At 32.8% G+C, this 20,059-nt stretch overlaps 1 protein-coding gene across 1 annotated transcript; it reads left to right on the forward strand.

Annotated features, from left to right (window-relative positions):
* The first annotated feature begins 13,024 nt into the window (after positions 1 to 13,024).
* On the forward strand, positions 13,025 to 15,994 carry LOC122307954 (receptor-like protein kinase FERONIA). The gene has a single exon (XM_043121088.1). The coding sequence runs from the start codon at positions 13,260 to 13,262 to the stop codon at positions 15,891 to 15,893; it is 2,634 nt and encodes an 877-aa protein (XP_042977022.1). The 5' UTR covers positions 13,025 to 13,259; the 3' UTR covers positions 15,894 to 15,994.
* Positions 15,995 to 20,059: the final 4,065 nt, after the last annotated feature.

Here is a 20,059-nt window from a genome sequence, read left to right on the forward strand (position 1 = left end):
GAATGGCATTAAACATATCCTTCGATACCTTCGAGGTACGGTTGATATGGGATTATTTTATCAATATGGTTCAAGTCCACAATTAGTTGAATATGCAGATGCAGGTTATCTTTCAGATCCACACAGAGGTAGATCTCAGACTGGATATGTATTTACTTATGGAAATTCTGCTATATCATGGAGATCTGTCAAACAAACACTATCTGCTACATCTTCAAATCACTCAGAGATCATTGCAATTCATGAAACAAGTCGAGAATGCATTTGGCTAAGATCAATGATCCAACATATTCAAGAAAAGTGTGGTCTTCCAGTGATTAATGATAGTCCAACAACTTTATACGAAGATAATGCTGCTTGTATTGCTCAAATTAGAGGAGGATATATCAAAGGTGATAGAACCAAACATATTCCACCTAAATTCTTTTATACTCATGAACTTCAAGAAAAAGGTGAAATTAAAGTCAAGCAGATACGATCAAGCGATAATCTGGCAGATTTATTCACAAAAGCATTACCAACTGCAACATTTAAGAAGATTGTGCAGAACATTGGAATGCGGAGACTTGAAGACCTTTTATCATGCACTTTTCAGGAGGAGTAACGTCTTGAAGACTTATGCTGATTGTACTCTTTTTCCTTCGCTAAGGTTTTATCCCACTGGATTTTCCTTCGCAAGGTTTTAATGAGGCAATCTTAAAGCATTTTACGGTACACATGAATATTGTACTCTTTTTCCTTCGCCATTGGTTTTTTCCCACAGGGTTTTTCCTTGGCAAGGTTTTAACGAGGCATATTCATTATATGTGGTCATCCAAAGGGGGAGTGTTGTAAAATAACATTGTAAAATTGTATGACCACCTTGAGCTAGCCGTCAAATGCACAGTGCATAGTGCTAGCATAGTACTGCATAGTAAATATGCACAGTGCCAGCATAGTACTGCATAGTAACTTGCATAGTTCCCTTTGTACGCCTATATATATCGTTGAATTCTTTAAGAAATTCATAAGTTTCATAACTTCTCTGAGTTCTATCTCTCTCTCTCTCTCTCTCCTTTCGATAGTTTTATAACAGTAATGTCTTTATCGTGGTCTTCCGAGTGTTGTCTATTATGGGAGTAGGGTAGCAATTCGTTTCCATTCGACGTCATGGGCCACCGGTGATAGGCGCACTTGTGGTGGTGCATGCTGCTAATGTTGGTCAATTTAGATACCAACACAAGAATACATATGCCAAACGTGTCAAAAATTGGACTTCGGAAGATGTTGCATGCTCGCCCAAATCGAAAGACGTTGCACGCTCCCCCATTTACATTTCACTTGCCATTGTGAAGAGTGTATATCACATCTGCCTCTCACGGTATTTTTTGACATCTAATCACAAAGTTCAGTCATCTTAATGTATATGTATGTTGATAAACAACATTGTTCATCCAAACATAAACTTTAAAACTAGGGTAATTTCGTCTTTTATATACAACAAAATTTCACCAAATTTAAGAGACATATTTATAACATTATAATGAATGTTTTCATTTAGATAATTTAACCTTAAACATGTTATACCGTAGCCTCTAATGAAAAATCTTAAACACAAACAATCATGCCATATCGTCAATTACATATTTTTAAACTTATTCCAAAGCATCAAACAACATATAACTATATTCATATGGGTGAAAACAAGCAGCATAGACTCTCATACCAATATTAAAAGAGTCTAATTCAAATTACCTTAAGAAGCAGAATTCTCACAAGGCCGGATCGTTACTCGTCTTACAGTCTAAGTCACTTTATTGTTTGTACCTCTACATCACTTAAGAGGCTAATAGAGTCTCCTAAAAGATTTCATATTTCAAGATTTAAAGATTTAGATAGTTTCTCAAGAAAATGGTAGAGAAATGAGAGTTTTTCTCTTTTTTACGTAAACTTTTTTCACACTTTTAATTTAATATACGTGAACTCTTATTTAAAGAGTTTTTAGATGAAAAGTTAATTAACCTTCCTAAATTGTGATGGTGGTGGAAAGTTATTTAAGAACCTCTCCACCCGTAATTGATCTAATAACAAAATAAAAATAAAAAGTTGTCTACAGTAAAATAATTGTACTTGCTAAGAGTTTTAAACCGCATTGACATGTATAATTTTGAAATAAAAATTTAATAGTATTATTATCTTTAAATTTGAAAAAATTGAATTCAATTATATTTTATGTAAAAATTTGGAAATATTATAATGATAAAATAAAATGAATTAAAATGTTTTTTTTAATCCAGAATCGTTTTTGACATAAATAATTTTTAGAAATGATCAAATTGGCGTAATATTTTCTAAAATTTTTTGAAATATAATTATCTATTTTCAAACACCGTGCTAATGAATAAAAATTTTTTTGCTTGTACGGCATACGTTGCTTCGAAGATTTGTCCGGTTGTCCCTACCAAAGGCCGCGTGGCCTTTTACAAATCAATTTTTGATATTTATAAATATTATTGTTATTATTCATCATTATTTTATGAATTTATCAAATAAATATTGTTGGGATCAATTTTTGAAGAGTAATTAATTACATTGAGTCTGCAAGTAATCCACAAATTTTTTAAAAAAGAATGAGATTGATTATTAAAAAAAATTAATTTTTAAATTACATAAATTTTATATTTACTCATTTAGTTTTTAAAAAAAATTGTGAAGCTCTTGTGTATTCTATAATTATAAATATTATTTTTATTTTTAAGAGTAAACCCACCTATAACTTTAAAAATAAAGAAAAAATTAATAAATTTAACATAAAGGCAAATATTGTCAAGCAAAGCATGCCGTGCTATGCAGGCAAGGATCACGGGAAACTTTGAAGTCTTACCACACACCTCTATCAAATATTATTTTAAACAAAACGAAGAAGAAGAAAATGGAAAATACAAGGAATGCAGAAAATCATAGTAATGTCTTTATCGTGGTCTTCCGAGTGTTGTCTATTATTAGGGGTGGCAATATGTCACACGACCCGTTAACCCAACACGAACACGACACGATAATAACGGGTTAGGGTTTAGCCTTAATGGGTTCGGGTCAAAACGGGTTGACCCGTTAAGACACGATTGCTTAACGGGTTGATAACGGATTAACCTGTTTTGACCCATTATAACCAGTTATGACACGTTAAGAAAGTTAAAGTTACAATTATACCCTTATATCTAAAAATAAAATTGTTAGAATTTCAATTTCGATATTTTTATTATTTGGATTGTAGTTTTGAACTTATAATTAGTTTTATAATTTTTATAGATATTGTAATTTTAACATTTATATAAAATTATGTTAAATTTAATCAGGTTAAAAAAGTTAATTTCAGGCCTATTCAACCCATTTATATAAATAGTTTAAAATGAGTTGTATTGTGTCGTATTAACCTATTTCATAATATTTTCTTAATTTATTTGTTTACTTATAAAAAAAACATATTTCGTAATATTTATTAATGGGTCAAAACGGGTTGACACGACCCGTTATGTTAATGGGTCGTGTTAGAGTTTGAGATTTTAACACGATAAGTTTAACGGGTCGGGTTAGGGTTGACCTATATGACCCGTTAACACGATTTGACACAACACGAATATGACCCGTTAACACGATTTGACACCCCTATCTATTATGGGAGTAGGGTAGCAATTCGTTTCCATTCGACGTCATAGGCCACCGGTGATAGGCGCACTTGTGGTGGTGCATGCTGCTAATGTGGGTCAAGTGAAGTTGTAAGTAGGCCCTGGTCAAAATTGGTCAATAAAGGCTGGCTCAATAGTCAATACACTTTCTTCAAAATTTACATGTAAAAAGACCGAGACCTAACAAAGTTTGTCTTTGCCATCTTATCCTACGGGCACGGATTCGGACTGGCCGGTCTATTTGTGGGGTTAATAACAAGATTCATCACAACTATTCCATCTTCATGAGATTGGTTTTTCTATTTTTTTCTAATGATTTGATTATATATCCTTGTCAAGACTTACCCATGCACTGGGTCGTATAATAGTTCCAATGGGTACACACTCGGATTAAATTGACTGCAGTTCCATATTCAAAATATCTAAATCTTAATCCCGTACTTGACAGTAATGCTGTTCTCAGTTTTTAGTTGAGTCGTGTACGTCTCTCAAACATGAGGGTACATTTCGACACGAGTTTAGTTAAGTTGTTAATAATAATATTTTGTGAGTTTTATTAAAATTGGTTTAAGTTTTTTAAGTTAAGATGAACTCAAGGTTGAAATATATGAAGTATATTGAGATGAGTTTAATTTTTTTATTAAAAATTAAAAAAATCGTAGATTCTATTAATGATTAGTTCAAGATGAGTTAAGTTTGATTCAATAACTAAACATAACTTTAAATTTCTTAATTTAAGACCATAAGATAATTTTGCGCTGAGTTTATGGAACTTCAAAAGTTGCAAAATTAAAATATTACAACTCTAAATTGAAAATTAGAGATTTATACTACAAAAAATTATCATGGAGGGTCGGAATTAATAGCCCATGACAGCATACAAGAGGTTAAACTTTATACGTCCACAATTTATTTATTTATTCATTATTTTATTTTTTGTCTTTCGTCACACTTCGTAAAATGTGGGTCTTAACCATATTTAATATAAAAGAAGAGAATGAAATTTTATATGGAAGTCTTATATTATACATATCCATCTAATCAATATGAATGTGGTTTGTAATTTTATCTTAATATTTAAATATATATATATATATATATATGTGTGTGTGTGTTTAAATAAAATAATAAAAATAACAAATCACATATTTATTAAATAGAAGTACGTGGCTTAAGGCATTTTTATAGCATTCCTCTTTTTAAAATAACGCTATGTTGTCTGAATCCCGTGCCCCCAAGTATATCGATGTGCATTTGCTCTTGAAATAGAAACACATACAAACACAAATGCTAAAAAAAAAAAAAATGACCATCATATAAAATAAATTAGAAAAATAATATCATTTTATAAAAATATCTCGTGAAACATGTCTTATACAATCTTGATAAATAATTTAAAAGGTGATTATGTAAAAGATTGTGAAAAAATATTGTATGTTTATTTATTTTTTTATATTATATTGCGCACAATATTTCTTATACAATCTTGATAAATAATCATACTTACTGTTCATTTGTTTTTATAATAAGCTTGACAAGTAGTTATCTTGTCTCTGCTTCACTTGCCACTGCGAAGAGTGTATATCACATCTGCCTCTCACAATGCTTTTCGACATCTTATCACAAAGTTCAGTCATCTTAATATGTATGTATGTTGATAAACAACATTGCTCATTGTCTTTTTCCTCAAACCAAATTTCTGGTTTTTTCTAATTTTGACCACCTATTTTTAATCGGTCATAACTTACTCATCCTAAGTTAAATTAAGTGTATAATATGTTAAATTAAAGCTTACAAAATTTATTTTTAGAAAATAAGATTTGATAGGTTAAAAGTTGGCTCAAACTCATGGTCCAAACATAAACTTTAAAACTAGGGGATTTCGTCTTCTATATACAACCAAAATTTCACTAGATTTAAGAGACATGTTTATAAAACTATAACGAATGTTTTCATGTAGATAATTTAACTTTAAACATGTTATATCGTAGCCTCTAATGAAAAATCCTAAATACAAACAATCACGCCATTTTGTCAATTACATATTTTTAAACTTATTCCAAAGCATCAAACAACATGTAATCATATTCATATGGATGAAAACAAGCAGCATAGACTCTGATACTAATGTTAAAAGAGTCTAATTCGAATTACCTCAAGGAATAGAATTTCCATAAGGTCGGATTTTTGCTTGTTTTATAACCCAAGTCACTTTATTTTTTGTACCTCTACATCGCTTAGGAGGCTACTAGAGTTTCTTTAAAAATTTCACAATTCAAGATCAAGATTTAATGTAATTAGTTTCTCAAGAAAATTGTAAAGAAATGAGAGTTTTTTTCTTTTGCATGTAAACTTTTTCCATACCTTTAATTTAATGTATGTAAAGTCTTATTTAAGGAGTTTTTAGATGGAAAGTTAATTAACTTCTCTAAAATTATGAAAGTGGTGGGAAGTAATAATTGTACTTGCTAAGAGTTTTAAACCGCATTGACATATATACGCAACTACTGTTAACTCTTAAGAATAGGCTCGATTGGTGAGGATTTTGATTTTGGTAGCATGGCTGTAAAAGTAAAGTTTGGATAATGGATTGAGATGAAATGAATAGAGATAAAAATTAAATAAAATATTTTTTTAATATTATTATTATCTTCAAATTTGAAAAAGTTTAATTCAATTATATTTTATGTAGAAATTTAAAAATATTATGATGAAAAATAAGATGAATTAAAATGTTTTTTTTTAATCCAGAATCGTTTTTGACATAAATAATTTTTAGAAATTATCAAATTGGTGTAATATTTTCGAAAATTATTTGAAACATAATTATCTATTCTCAAACACCGTGCTAATGAATAAAAAGTTTTTTGCTTGTACGGCAAACGTTGCTTCAAAGATTTGTCCGGCTGTCCCTGCCAAAGGCCGCGTGGCCTTTTACGGATCATTATAAATATTGTTATTATTCATCATTATTTTATAAATTTATCAAATAAATATTGTTGGGATCAATTTTTGAAGAGCAATTAATTACATTGAGTCTGCAAGTAATCCACAAATGTTTTAAAAAAGAATAAGATCGATTATTAAAATAATTAATTTTTTATTACATAAATTTTATATTTACTCATTTGATTTTTAAAAATATTGTGAAGTATTTGTATATTCTATAATTATAAATGTTATTTTTTATTTTCAAGAGTAACCCACCTATAACTTTAAAAATAAAGAAAAAATTAATAAATTTAACATAAAGGCATATATGGCCAAGCAAAGCATGCCGTGCTATGCATGCATGGATCATGGGAAACTTTGAAGCCTTACCACACACATCTCTATCTAATTATTTTAAACAAAACTAAGAAAAAGAGAAGGGAAAATACAAGGAATGCGGAAAATCAAAGTAGTAACGTCTGTATCGTGGTCTTCGAGTGTTGTCTATTATGGGAGTAGGGTAGCAATTCGTTTCCATTCGACGTCGTGGGCCACCGGTGATGGGTGTACTCACGGTGGTGCATGCTGCTAATGTGGGTCAAGTGAAGCTGTACGTAAGCCCTAGTCATAATTGGTCAATAAAGGCCGGCTCAATAGTCAATACACTTCAAAATTTACATGTAAAAAGACCGAGACCTAACAAAGTCTGTCTTTGCCATCTTATCCTACGCCCATGGATTGGCCGGTCTATTTGTGGGGTTAATAACACCGTTCATCACAATTACTCCGAGATTGGTTTTCCTGTTTTTTTCTAATGATTTGATTATATATCCTTGTCAAGACTTACCCATGCACTAGGTCGTATAATAGTTCCAACTCGGATTAAATTAACTGAAATTCCATATTCAAACTGGTCTATTTGTGGGGTTAATAACACGGCTCATCACAACTACTCCATCTCCATGAGATTGGTTTTCATGTTTTTTTTCTAATGATTTGATTATATATCCTTGTCAAGACTTACCCATGCACTAGGTCGTATAATAGTTCCAATGGGTACATACTCGGATTAAATTGACTGAAAGTCCATATTCAATCTGGTTTATTTGTGGGGTTAATAACACGGTTCATCACAACTACATCTCCATGAGATTGTTTTTTTTTTTTTTTTTTTTTTTCTAATGATTTGATTATATATCCTTGTCAAGACTTACCCATGCACTGGGTCATATAATAGTTCCAATGGGTACATACTCAAATTAAATTGACTGCAGTTCCATATATATTCAAACTGTCTGAATCTTAATCCCGTACTCGACAATAATGTTGTTTTCAGTTTTTAGTTGAGTCGTGTACGTCTCTCAAACATAAGGCAACGTTTCAGTTTAGTTAAGTTGTTAATAATAATATTTTGTGAGTTTCATTGAAATTGGTTTAATTTTTTTAGGTTAAGATGAACTCAATGTTGAAATATATGAAGTATATTGAGATAAGTTTAATTTTTTTTTTTTATTGAAAATTGAAAAAATTGTAGATTCTATTAATGATTAGTTCAAGATTAGTTGAGTTTGGTTCAATAACTAAACATAACTTTAAATTTCTTACTTTAAGACCATAAGATAATTATGCAATGAGTTTATTGAACTTCAAAATTGCAAAATTAAAATATTACAATTCTAAATTGAAAATTAGAGATTTATACTACAAAAAATTATCATGAATGAGGGTCGGAATTAATAGCCCATGACCGATCTAATCATCTAAGCATACAAAAGGTTATACTTAATTTATACGTCCACAATTTTTTTTTTTTTTTTTTTTTGGGTCTTTTGTCACACTTAATAAAATGTGGATCTTAACCATATTTAATATAAAAGAAGAGAATGAAATGTTATATGCAAGTCTTATATTATACACATTCATCTAATCAATATGAATATGATTTGTAATTTTTGACTTTTTATCTTAATGCTTAAATATGTGTATGTTTAAAACTTAAATAGAAAAAAATTACAAATCACATATTGATTAGATGAATGTGTATGCTATAAAATTTTTTTCTAACATTTCTCTTTATATATTAGTTGAGGAGTTAATAATACTAGCAATGGTAGTTAAAATAAAAAAAAAAATGCTCACACGTATTCGTGAGGTGGATAAAATGAAAATTTTAAAATTAGATACATCCTTAATTTTCAGGATTTTTTTATATAATTAGATATTTTTTTAAAATGATATTAATTTTAGAAAAGTATTCTACATGAAAGCCTTACATCACACATCACTACCTAATCAATACGTGATTAGTCATTTTTATCATTTTATTTTAATACTTAAATATATATATGTGTGTGTGTGTGTGTGTTTGTTTGTTTAAATAGAATAATAAAAAAGACAAATCACATATTTGCTCTTAAAATAGAAACACATACATGACCATCATTTAAAATAAATTACAAAAATAATATCATTTTATAAAAATATATGGTAAAACATGTCTTATACAATCTTGATACATAATTTAAAAGGTGATTATGTAAAAGATTGTGAAAAAATATTGTATGTTTATTTATTTATTTTGTATATTATATTGCGCACATTTCTTATACAATCTTGATAAATAATCATACTTACTGTTCATTTGTTTTTATAATAAGCTTGACAAGTAATTATCTTGATAATATCATTATCAAAAGCTCTAATTGTTTTATGATTTCATTTAAACCAATAAAATGAAAGTTCTAATCAGTCTCACTATTAATTAATTAATTTGTTCATACTGTTTTGTGGGATCCATATTTAGTGATGGAAAATCATGTTAGAATGTTTTTAGAGTTTATCACTTTATTTTGACTGTTTATATATTTAATTTTTTTCTTTACTTAAAAGTTAAGAAAATAATTTTTAGTGTATTAATATTTATTTCATTTTTTTAAAATATTAAAAAATATTTTAAAATATTCTTTACACTATTAATAAACACGCTCAACAGTAACAGCTAGTGGCACACTAGCCTCACCCTTTAGTGAGATATAACTTCCAACATGATATATGAATGTGGCTGTATCCAACTGTAAAGCTAAATTTTGAAGATAAAATAACTTAAATTTCAAATGGCAAGCTATTTGATGTTGGATTAATTTCCATATCACTTTAATTTGTTTTCTAAGCTCTTTGCCTCTCTAAATCCGTTTTTAAAATGTGATGTCAAGATTGTTAGATTTCTTTTGCAATATCAAATCAATCTTCTTCCACATGCTACAATTTTTTAGAACACAAACAAGATTAGATAAAGATAGAAAAAAGTTCTGATACAAAAAGTTTTTTAATTCATTTTGTCTAATCTCGTAATTACAATTTTTTGAAATTTTTAAAATAATAATAATAATATTTTATTCAACTTTCATATCAACACATCTCATTATAACTCACTGTCAAAATCTCTCCGAAATAGTTGAATATAATTTTAAAAAAATTATGTATTATATATTTTGCACTCAAAACTATGAAAATAATACATTGCATTCTAAAACTTTTAGAAATTTAGAAATGGTACACAGCGCCAAGATCTGCTACAGTACTGAAAGTGCTACTTAAAAAAGTGATAATTAGAGGAATGAGGATTATGTCATCTTACATATTTTTAATCAACATAAGTATTGAGTATGGTATTAAGTAATTTAAAGAACATTTATTATATTGTCGAAAAACAATAAATGTGAAATGTCAAGATCATGATAAATATGAGATTTAATCAAAACTTTTCAAAAAATAAAACAATAAAACACATCAAAAATAAGATGATTTGGTGTGTTTTATTGAAAAACAATAAAACACTCCACCCCTTATATTAAAAAAATGATAAATATGAGATTTAATCAAAACATTCCCAAAAATAAAATCATTCAATGTCTTATTATATTTGACGTATAAAATTATGTATATTTTATGATTAATATATATATATATATATATATATTTATAGATACACCAGTGATGATGGAGTAACGTGCAAGTCAGATTAGCTAACCATCTGACGTTTCTACACCAAAAGACAAAAAACTCTCACATAAATGGACTCAACACAACACGACGGTAAAAACCACGCAACACCAAAAAATCGGATGAACAAAGATTATTGTTTATCGCAGTTGACACTGAAATATAATTAGATAATGTAAAATGTTGTAATCCTGGAACAGTATTGTGACGCCCCCAAAATCCCCACGCCCGAACACGGAGAAATTGAGACGTCCGGATGGTGACAACCCGGGTCACCATCCCATCGTCGGGTGCCGAGTGTGTGCAAGGCAACAGATGTGTACAGAGAAACACGCAGCGGATAAAGAAAGTCATAACTAAGTACCAGAATTTTTCTTAACATAATACAAGCTGTTTAAAACGTACATAGATAAATATTACAAAACACGAATACAGTTTTAAACAAATATAAAGATAGCATCAGCAACCCGGCGGAGCCGCATCCTCGGGCTCAGCCTCCTCCTCTTCGTCCTCTAACTCTGCACCAAAAGCTACGGAACCACGAATGGTACCGCAGGTAAGTAAAACCCAAACACTACCAGATAAAAACACATAACACTCATACAAAATGCATGAAACATGCCCAATGCACAAAGCCCACAAAAACCCAAGTTTTCCACACACGCCAAAAAAACCCATTTGGCCCAAAAGCATATCCTTTAAAAAAAACACGCCAAAAGTCACATTTGGCCGCCAAAAGTCCATTTGGCCCAATATCTCGCCGGAAGTCCATCCGGCTCAATATCTCGCCAGAAGTCCATCTGGCCCACGCCAAAAGTCCCATTTGGCCTCATAAACCATTATCCAATTTTAACCGTATGCACCATGACCTCCCCTAGGGGTCATCCGCACACCCTGGCTCCAGTGTCACACCGTAGAGTACCACCACGCATGTGACACCTAACGAGCGATGCCCAGTTCCGCGCCCCGCGCGTGCGTAGCCAAGCATCCTCTAGCCCTCGCCAGCGAAGGACCACGGAGTCGGTGAGTAGGGCGATGCCCGGTTCCGCGCCCGGCGCGTTCGTAGCCAAGCATCCCCTAGCCCCGCTCCCGTCATCTCTCTCGACAACTCAGGGGACATCACTCAGTTTATTCCGCTCCCGAGTGACCAGAGGAGCTCCACCGAGATAATAACCCATCCCGGCTTGGGCTCGTGATACACACGCACCCGTAAAACCACTCACGCCAATACACAGGTTTTTCACACATGAACAAAAACACACATGCATGCACCATGAAATGCCATATCAATGCATAATAAATTAACCAACCAATATAAACAATTAAACAGACAACTCCGTCCTCCATCCATCCGACCCCCGAAACTCCTCGGACTCAGTCCGGAATCAACAACCAACAACAGTAAAATATTTGAATGAGCAATATATATTAAAATCTGAAAATAGGGTTTGAAAAATACTTACAGCGCTATACGGCAATTTTAGAAAACAAGCGGCGTTGCAAGCGGCGGAAAAACAGCAACGTCACAGTGAAAATTCACTGTGGCCGTGGGTCTGAAAAACCCACTTTTGAACGGGGACAAACTAGGACACGAGATTGATGGGGGATGGTCAAGGGATGGTTGTGAAGCTAATGGAAGTGACAGACGGCCGTGGGTGGCGGCGAAATGGCCGGAAATGGCCAAAAAGAGCAAATCGGAAAACAAGCTCGTGGGAGCTGTTCCGGTGGTCGTTGGAGGCCGGAAATGGGTGGGTTAGGACGGCAAGGAACCGGTGATGAAGTGGTGAAGAAATGGTGGCCGGAGGTGGAGCGACGGTGGCGGATCGGAGTGAAATCCGTGGAGGCTTGTTGGGCTTTTTCCGGCCAAATGGTCGGCCGATTGGGGGTGGTTTTCGGTGGGGAGGCGCACCGGAGGGAGGGGAAGAAAATGGGACCGGTGGGGGTCCGGTTGGTGGCCGGACGACGCTGGGCTGGAGGAGAGAGAGGGACGGCGCGGGGGAGAGGGAGGAGAGAGAGGGAGAGCACGGGGGGGTTCGGTCGAGCGGGAGAGGAGAGAGAAAAGAAAAAAAGAAAAAGAAGGAAAAAGGAAAAGAGAAAAAAAAGAAAAAGATGTGAAAAGAGATGAGGTCCAAACCTCACTCCGGGAAAACGAAACAAACTGTCAAAAAGATTAAAACCACAAAACAACTTAAAGAAATGAAACACAACCTCAAATAAAATAAATTAAAATAATAACCCAATTTTTAAAACGCAAATAAATTAAAATAAATAGCTAATATATTAATTAAAATAAAAACAAATATTTCAGCGAAAATACACTCAAAAACGGGTCATCACAAGTATTCCGGTTATTGATACTGAAATATTCAATTCTAGAGTCCAAGCCGAAATGATCTTCATAACCGAATCCAAAACTTTGCTTATTGGTCTCAATTATGCAGTGCAAATTGCTTCAGTGCACGGTATTCATATTAACTTGTCAAGTCTTCAGTGGCCACAGTTTTTTGTAGCCTTTTAGGTCAAACTTTGCTATTGACCCCTTGTTATAATAATTGATAACCCTCAATTGGCGTTGCCGTTCTCCCCCTACCCGCAGAAATCAAGAGAAAGGAAAAACTCATTTCTATTACCTGATCTTCTCACTTGATTCTCTCTGCCTCCATGTGGAATTCCTTCCTCCTACCTCCTTTTACACATCTCTACCTTGTCTTCTTCTTCTTGCTGCACCACCTTACCTGCATGGTCTCCGTTGAATCGTCGTCTCCTTACAAACCCATCGACTATATTCTACTCAATTGTGGTTCCTCTGGCAATTCAACTGCCTTAGACGGTCGGACTTGGATTGGAGACGAGAATTCAAAATTCCTCCCTTTTGAAAAATCACTGAACAACCACACATCTCTGATAAGACAATCCCCCATTAATACCCAAGTGCCCTTTGCCACAGCTCGCATGTCTCTCTCCACGTTCACCTACAATTTCTCCGTCACCGCCGGCCAAAAGTTCATTCGACTATACTTTTACCCAGCTTCATATTTTGAATTTGATCGCTCTAAAGCCCTCTTCTCCGTCCAAGCTGGTCCTTTTACTCTTCTTAGCAACTTCAACGCTTCACTTACAGCAGATGCTGATGAGGATCCGGGCGATACCATATTCAGAGAATACTGTGTCAACATTGAGGAAGGTCAAAGGTTGAACATAACCTTCACTCCATCTCCGATCGTTTCTGATTCCTATGCTGTTATCAATGGAATCGAAATCGTATCGATGCCTCCAAATCTCTATTACACTCCGGCGGACCATCCAGGATTTTCTCTTGTCGGCCAGAACGACCTGTACAGCATCAAGAATAGCACTGCTCTCGAGACAGTATACAGATTGAATGTTGGAGGGAACTCCATCCCACCCACTAAAGACACCGGAATGTTCCGGGCTTGGAGCCCGGATGACAAGTACTTGAAAGAATATCGCATGCTTGTTCTACCTTTCAACAACACCATCAATCTAAGCTTTACTACAGTACCTGCATATGCTGCACCGGAAGATGTCTATCGGACTGCCCGAACTCTGGGGATCAACTCGACTATCAACCTGAGCTACAATTTGACGTGGGAATTCCCCATTGATTCTGGGTTTTATTATTTCATAAGGCTACACTTTTGCGAGTTTCAGCCAGATATTGTCCAATTGTTCGATAGAAGGTTTCGTATTTTCATAGCAAATCAAACCGCTGAAGAAGCTGCTGACGTGATTTTTTGGAGTGGTGGAAATGGTGTGCCCGTATATAAAGACTATGCCGTTTCGATGTTCACGAAAGAAAGAGACAAGAAGGCGAACCTCTACATTGCTATAGGAGCACAATCGCAGTTGAAGACTGTTTACCCTGATGCAATCCTGAACGGCATCGAAATCTTCAAAGTAAGCAACAACAATCTCTCCGGACCCAACCCTGACCCAATTCTGGTGACCCCTCCGACGATTGAGCCACCAAGACAATCGACGGACTCGAAGAATAGTAGAAGAACGACCATTTTCATTGTTGCTGGTGGAGTAACCGGATTAATTGTGGTGTCAATTTTTGGATTCTTGATTTTTCGGACTGGCAAGAAGGACAAGAATTCAGGTTCATATGATATAGGAAAGTCCAAACATTCAAAGGCCTCGTCGCTACCGGAAGAACTATGCCGCCGCTTCTCATTACGAGAAATCAAGACAGCAACACACAACTTCCACGAAGAGTTAATTATCGGCGAGGGAGGTTTTGGCAATGTATATAAGGGTTTCATTGGCGAGGGCACCGAGACTCTAGCGATCAAGCGCTTGAGCACAAAGTCAAAGCAAGGTCTTCACGAGTTCTTGACAGAGATCGAAATGCTCTCTCAGCTTCGCCATGTCCACCTCGTCTCTCTCATTGGATACTGCAATGATGACAGTGAGATGATCCTCGTTTATGACTACATGACCAACGCAACGCTTCGCCATCATCTCTATGACACTGAAAATGCCCCCCTAGATTGGAAACAGAGGCTCGAGATTTGCATCGGAGCAGCCTGTGGTCTGAACTACCTGCACACTGGCACGAAGAAGCCAATCATGCACCGTGATGTGAAGACGACCAATATTTTGTTGGACTCAAAATGGGTGCCCAAGGTTTCCGATTTTGGATTGTCCAAAGTGGGTCTAGATAACACTGCAGTCAATACCGTAGTAAAGGGTACATGGGGTTATTTGGACCCAGAATACGCAAGACGGCAACAACTGACAGAGAAATCCGATGTGTACTCCTTTGGCGTGGTCCTCTTGGAAGTTTTATGTGCTCGAAAAGCAGTAAATACCAAACTGCAAGAGGAGCAATGGAATTTGGCCAATTGGGCCCGAAAATGCATTGAGAATGGGAGCATGGGCGAAATCATAGATCCCTATCTGAAGGGGAAGATAGCTCCCGCATGTTTTAAGGTGTACTTGGAGGTGGCAGAGAGTTGCGTGCGTGAACAGGGGATCCAACGGCCTACCATGGAAGACGTGATGGAAAAGCTAGTCTTTGCATTGCAACAACAGATAGAAGCAGATGACACGATGGAGAAAACCAATCCCAACGGCAAGCATACCTATACGGAGGTGTTATCATTCCATGTTACCGGATCCGCTCGATTCAATTACGTTCTTAGTGGACACGTGTTGGAATCGGATAGTGGGACCGAGTTAACTTGGACTCATGATACTGAGTTGACCTACCCAAGTCTAGGTTCTGATAGTGTTAAAGCTGATGTACCAACATGTGATATGATTGATTAGGCTGAGTTATATTTTTACTTTAAATTTTATATTAAAAAATTTAATATTATATATCAAAAAACTTTGAAATTTATATTAAAAAATTTATTATTTCTTATAAATTTATTTTTAATTTAATTTTGGTGAGGTTTCATCCTTTAAAATAGGTACTATATAGAAATTACATATGACCTCCAGACTATAGAAAAAAATTAAAGAGAAATATTTATAGGTATATTGAAATTTTAAAAAATTTTAAAAGAGCATATGTGGATTATAAATTTGGGGACATGCTTTATATTTATAAAATTATATATAAAATCTTGGGATATTTTGAATTTTCAAAAAATTTTGAGAGCACCCCCCGGCCCCAGCCCCGCCCCGAGCACAACTTAGGTTCGCCACTAGTTGTGCATGGGAAGGATTGCATGTAGATGGGTTGAGCTTCATGACCAAAGGGGGCTTGCAATGGTAGAGAGGTGCTGCCATGGGAACCCATTACGGCTGCCACACACAGTCACCAGTGGCTAGCAGAATTCTTCCCTCCAACATTTTAAGTGTTGGGCAGCAAGGAACCAATGGAAAAGTTTCCATTATCTTTGTTTGACCACAAGGTTGGGTGTTTGGACTTCGCTGGCCTGCCCTATGTAAGTGTGGCAGCGGGCCTATCCTTGTATGTTCTTTGGCTATACAACGACATGATAGCTATGCACAGTGCACACCATGTAACCCAATTTTCATTTTTTCAATAGATGTGGTCAACAAAATAAAAATATCAGATGAAAAATAATACGTGAGGGGAAACTTATCTACTTTTTTAGAGAAGATGTCGTGAGCGATCGACTCTTTTTATTTGAAAAGTGATAAATCTCAATCCCGTGAACCAAACCATTGATGCATTTTTTTGGCATGGTCAAAGTCTAACGGTACAGTTGAATGGTTTACAATGATTGCTTGAGTGTTGATATGGTGCTTGGATGCCCATCCATGAAATAAATAATAAATAGAATATATATAGAAAGACACAAAGATAAGTTTGACACAAAAGGCTACGTCTCTTGATTATTTAGATGGCAGAACTCAATATATTTGATAATTTATACAGTCTCTTATAATCTCATATGAGAAAATATTGAGAGCAGTTACTATTTATCATTGCACACCACACACTCTATAAAAAATATCTATATAGCCTATGAAAAGCATTCCTACACTTTATAAAAACTTATAAATATGTAGTGTGCAACATAAACAGTGGCTGATGCATAGAATTACTTATCTCATATATCTTTCCATATAAGGGAGAGAACTAAAATTTGAAGAGGTTGAAGGCGATGTTGTCCGCATAAAATTCTGGAGGTGGTTTATGTATAGAGATGTCGTTGAGTGTATCGAAGTTTGAAGAGATCATCATTTTATAAAGATTCCTTCCTTAAGAGTAACTTAATCTTCTTTTTTCTTTTTAACGTCACTTTCACGTTTTTGGTGTATGATTCAAGTTGTTTTAATTTTATCTCTTCATTTATTATTGATAATTGGTTCTGAGTGGGCTAGATCAGTTTATTTCATATTCAACAAATAACTTTTATCTAATATGTTTGGGTTGAAAAAATTCTTTGACGATTTATTTTTATGTGGATTTTAAAAAGTGTGGGACACTTTGAGAATGTGTTTGAAAAGAAAATTTCCATCAAAGGTATTTTTAAAACTTTTGTGAAAATTATTTAAATTTTTTTCTATTATAAAACCCGATGTGTGATGTCTTGATACAAGGATGTTTGGGTTAACGTAAGAAAGTTAGAATTTACAAAAACTGTTTCTTTCCAAATATAATTGCACCATTTTTTATTTAAATTTAAATTTTCATCTCAATTCAATTCATTTTATTTCATTTCTTCATGAATCAAATCGGCACCTAAATATTGTCAAGATTACGTTTCATAGTGTAAAATTCATCAACACAAGATAGGGACAAACTGTGCACAGTGGCTCCGCCACGTTGTACCAAGGGAAAATTTTTTGAAATCAGATAATAACCTCTAAATTTTATGCATAATTTTACAAATATAAAAAATAACCTCCTTAAAAAAAATGATAATCTTCATGTTCTCTCTAATTTTTTTAAAAATTTTAATATATCTTGAAATGTCTTTCTAATATTTTTTTATAGTCTTAAAATTTTATTTAATTTATATATATTATCTATTTTTAAAAATATGACTTTTTTAAAATTAAAATTTTTAAAAATTAGTAATAAACTCTACTCTTAATTTATTAAAATAAATACATAGAGTTGACCCACACTCTATTTAACATTACTTCATATATTTAGTATAATAAAAAGTTTACCCTCCTCGATCTAAATATTGTTTTTGCGATTGAAGTCTGAACCTTAAGAAGGTGGCGAAGATGGATAATGATACAGCACCAACCTATTTACAACTTATAAACAATTTTAAATATAATAATATTTTTTTATTATATTTAAACACATCAAATCATCAATAAAGTTAAAATAAAATTAAAAATAATATTATTCTATTACATAGTTGCATACAAATTATTAATAAAAAATAAGTTTATCATTTTCCGGAGAGGATATCCCAGCCTCTATAGCACCAGTGCAAGCCTCGGGAACAGCACCCTCAGCTAGCATAAGATTGCATGTACCGTAAACAATACTTTGAAAATATGGAAAGAAATGTTAGCCTTGCTTGGAACTTCGAAAATTATCAGATTCTTAAAATTCTTAAAATTTCATAATTTTGTTTTTAAATATAATTCAAATATAAAATAGTTTTATATTTTTTTCTATTTTTTAACTAATAGATATTTAATTACAAGAATTAATATAATTTTTACATATTTTAAAATAAAATATAAAATTTAACTTAATTAACATTTAAAATTTAACTTAAAATAAAATATTGTATTTTAAAATAAAAATATAATATAATTTTTATCATTTAAAATAAAAATTATATTCATGTCCTTCCATTCGAGGGAAAATGAAAGGATTAATTATTTAATTTATTTTGCCGTAAAAGTAGTTTGATCGAATTCACGTTAGCGGCATAGAAATAATGGAATGCCAAATTAGCAGTTATTAATTTTCCACCTCGTTCGGTAATCTATAAGAAAAATGCTAGGTAGACCTACCGAAGCATTTGCACTGATAAGTGCTTCTTTTCTTCTCTTTTTTTTTTTTTTTTTTTTTCCTTAACTGTTAAGAAATGTATTAAATAAATTTTTTTAATATTATTTTTCTTAATTATTAAGAGAAATATTTTTCTTAATTTTTTTAAAAAAATTTTAAACAATCCATTAGTTCTATCGATAAATCTATCAGTCTCCGTTGTATTGCCAATCTATAAACCACTTCGCGGCTATCAAATTATTCATTCAAAAAAACATGGTATATGGCCTAGGGGTGTCCATTTAAACCCGACGGTTCGGATGAGTCGAAATTAACTGACCCGTAATGTATTTGTGCAGGGAATAATTCTTCTCATCAATCACTATTCACCATTCACACACTTCACCCTATAAAAAGAGCAATACTATACAACTTCCCACTTCCACACACCACTTTTTTTTCAAATTTTTAATATTTTTTAAAAAATTTTGGGTTTATTCTTTTTAAATTAATTCAATTTTTTTTTATTTATTATTCATATATTAAATATTTGATAAAAGAAAAAAAATAAAATCAAAAAAATATGTGATGTGTGGAAATTATATGAATAGTAGGAAGTTATATAGATTTTTTCTTATAAAAAATACTCTTACATCTTATGAAAAGTTATAAGTATGGAGTGTGATGTAAATTATAGTTTATTTGTAACAAAACTCTAATGCAAGAATATTTTCATTGTCTACCGTTTGTTGTCGGGTCAGTCAGGAAATTACTGGCCTGTCAACTGAAAACTAAATAGGAAGTGTTATTAGAGCTCGTATGGAGCGTGAGGTGAGATAAAAATTTAATAAAATATAATAAATTAATTTATAAATAGTAATGAGATAATTTATAAATAATAATAAAGAAAAAATTGAAAAAAAAAGAAAATTAAAATATTTTAAAATATAGTTTTATAATGTTTTTTAATTGAAAATTGAAAATTATTTCTTATTTTTTATTTAATAATTTGAAAAAGTTTTAACAAAATAAAGAGAAAACAGGAGGTTTT

The sequence above is a fragment of the Carya illinoinensis genome, chromosome 4 (genome assembly GCF_018687715.1).
Source record: "Carya illinoinensis cultivar Pawnee chromosome 4, C.illinoinensisPawnee_v1, whole genome shotgun sequence".
Taxonomy (NCBI): Eukaryota; Viridiplantae; Streptophyta; class Magnoliopsida; order Fagales; family Juglandaceae; genus Carya; species Carya illinoinensis.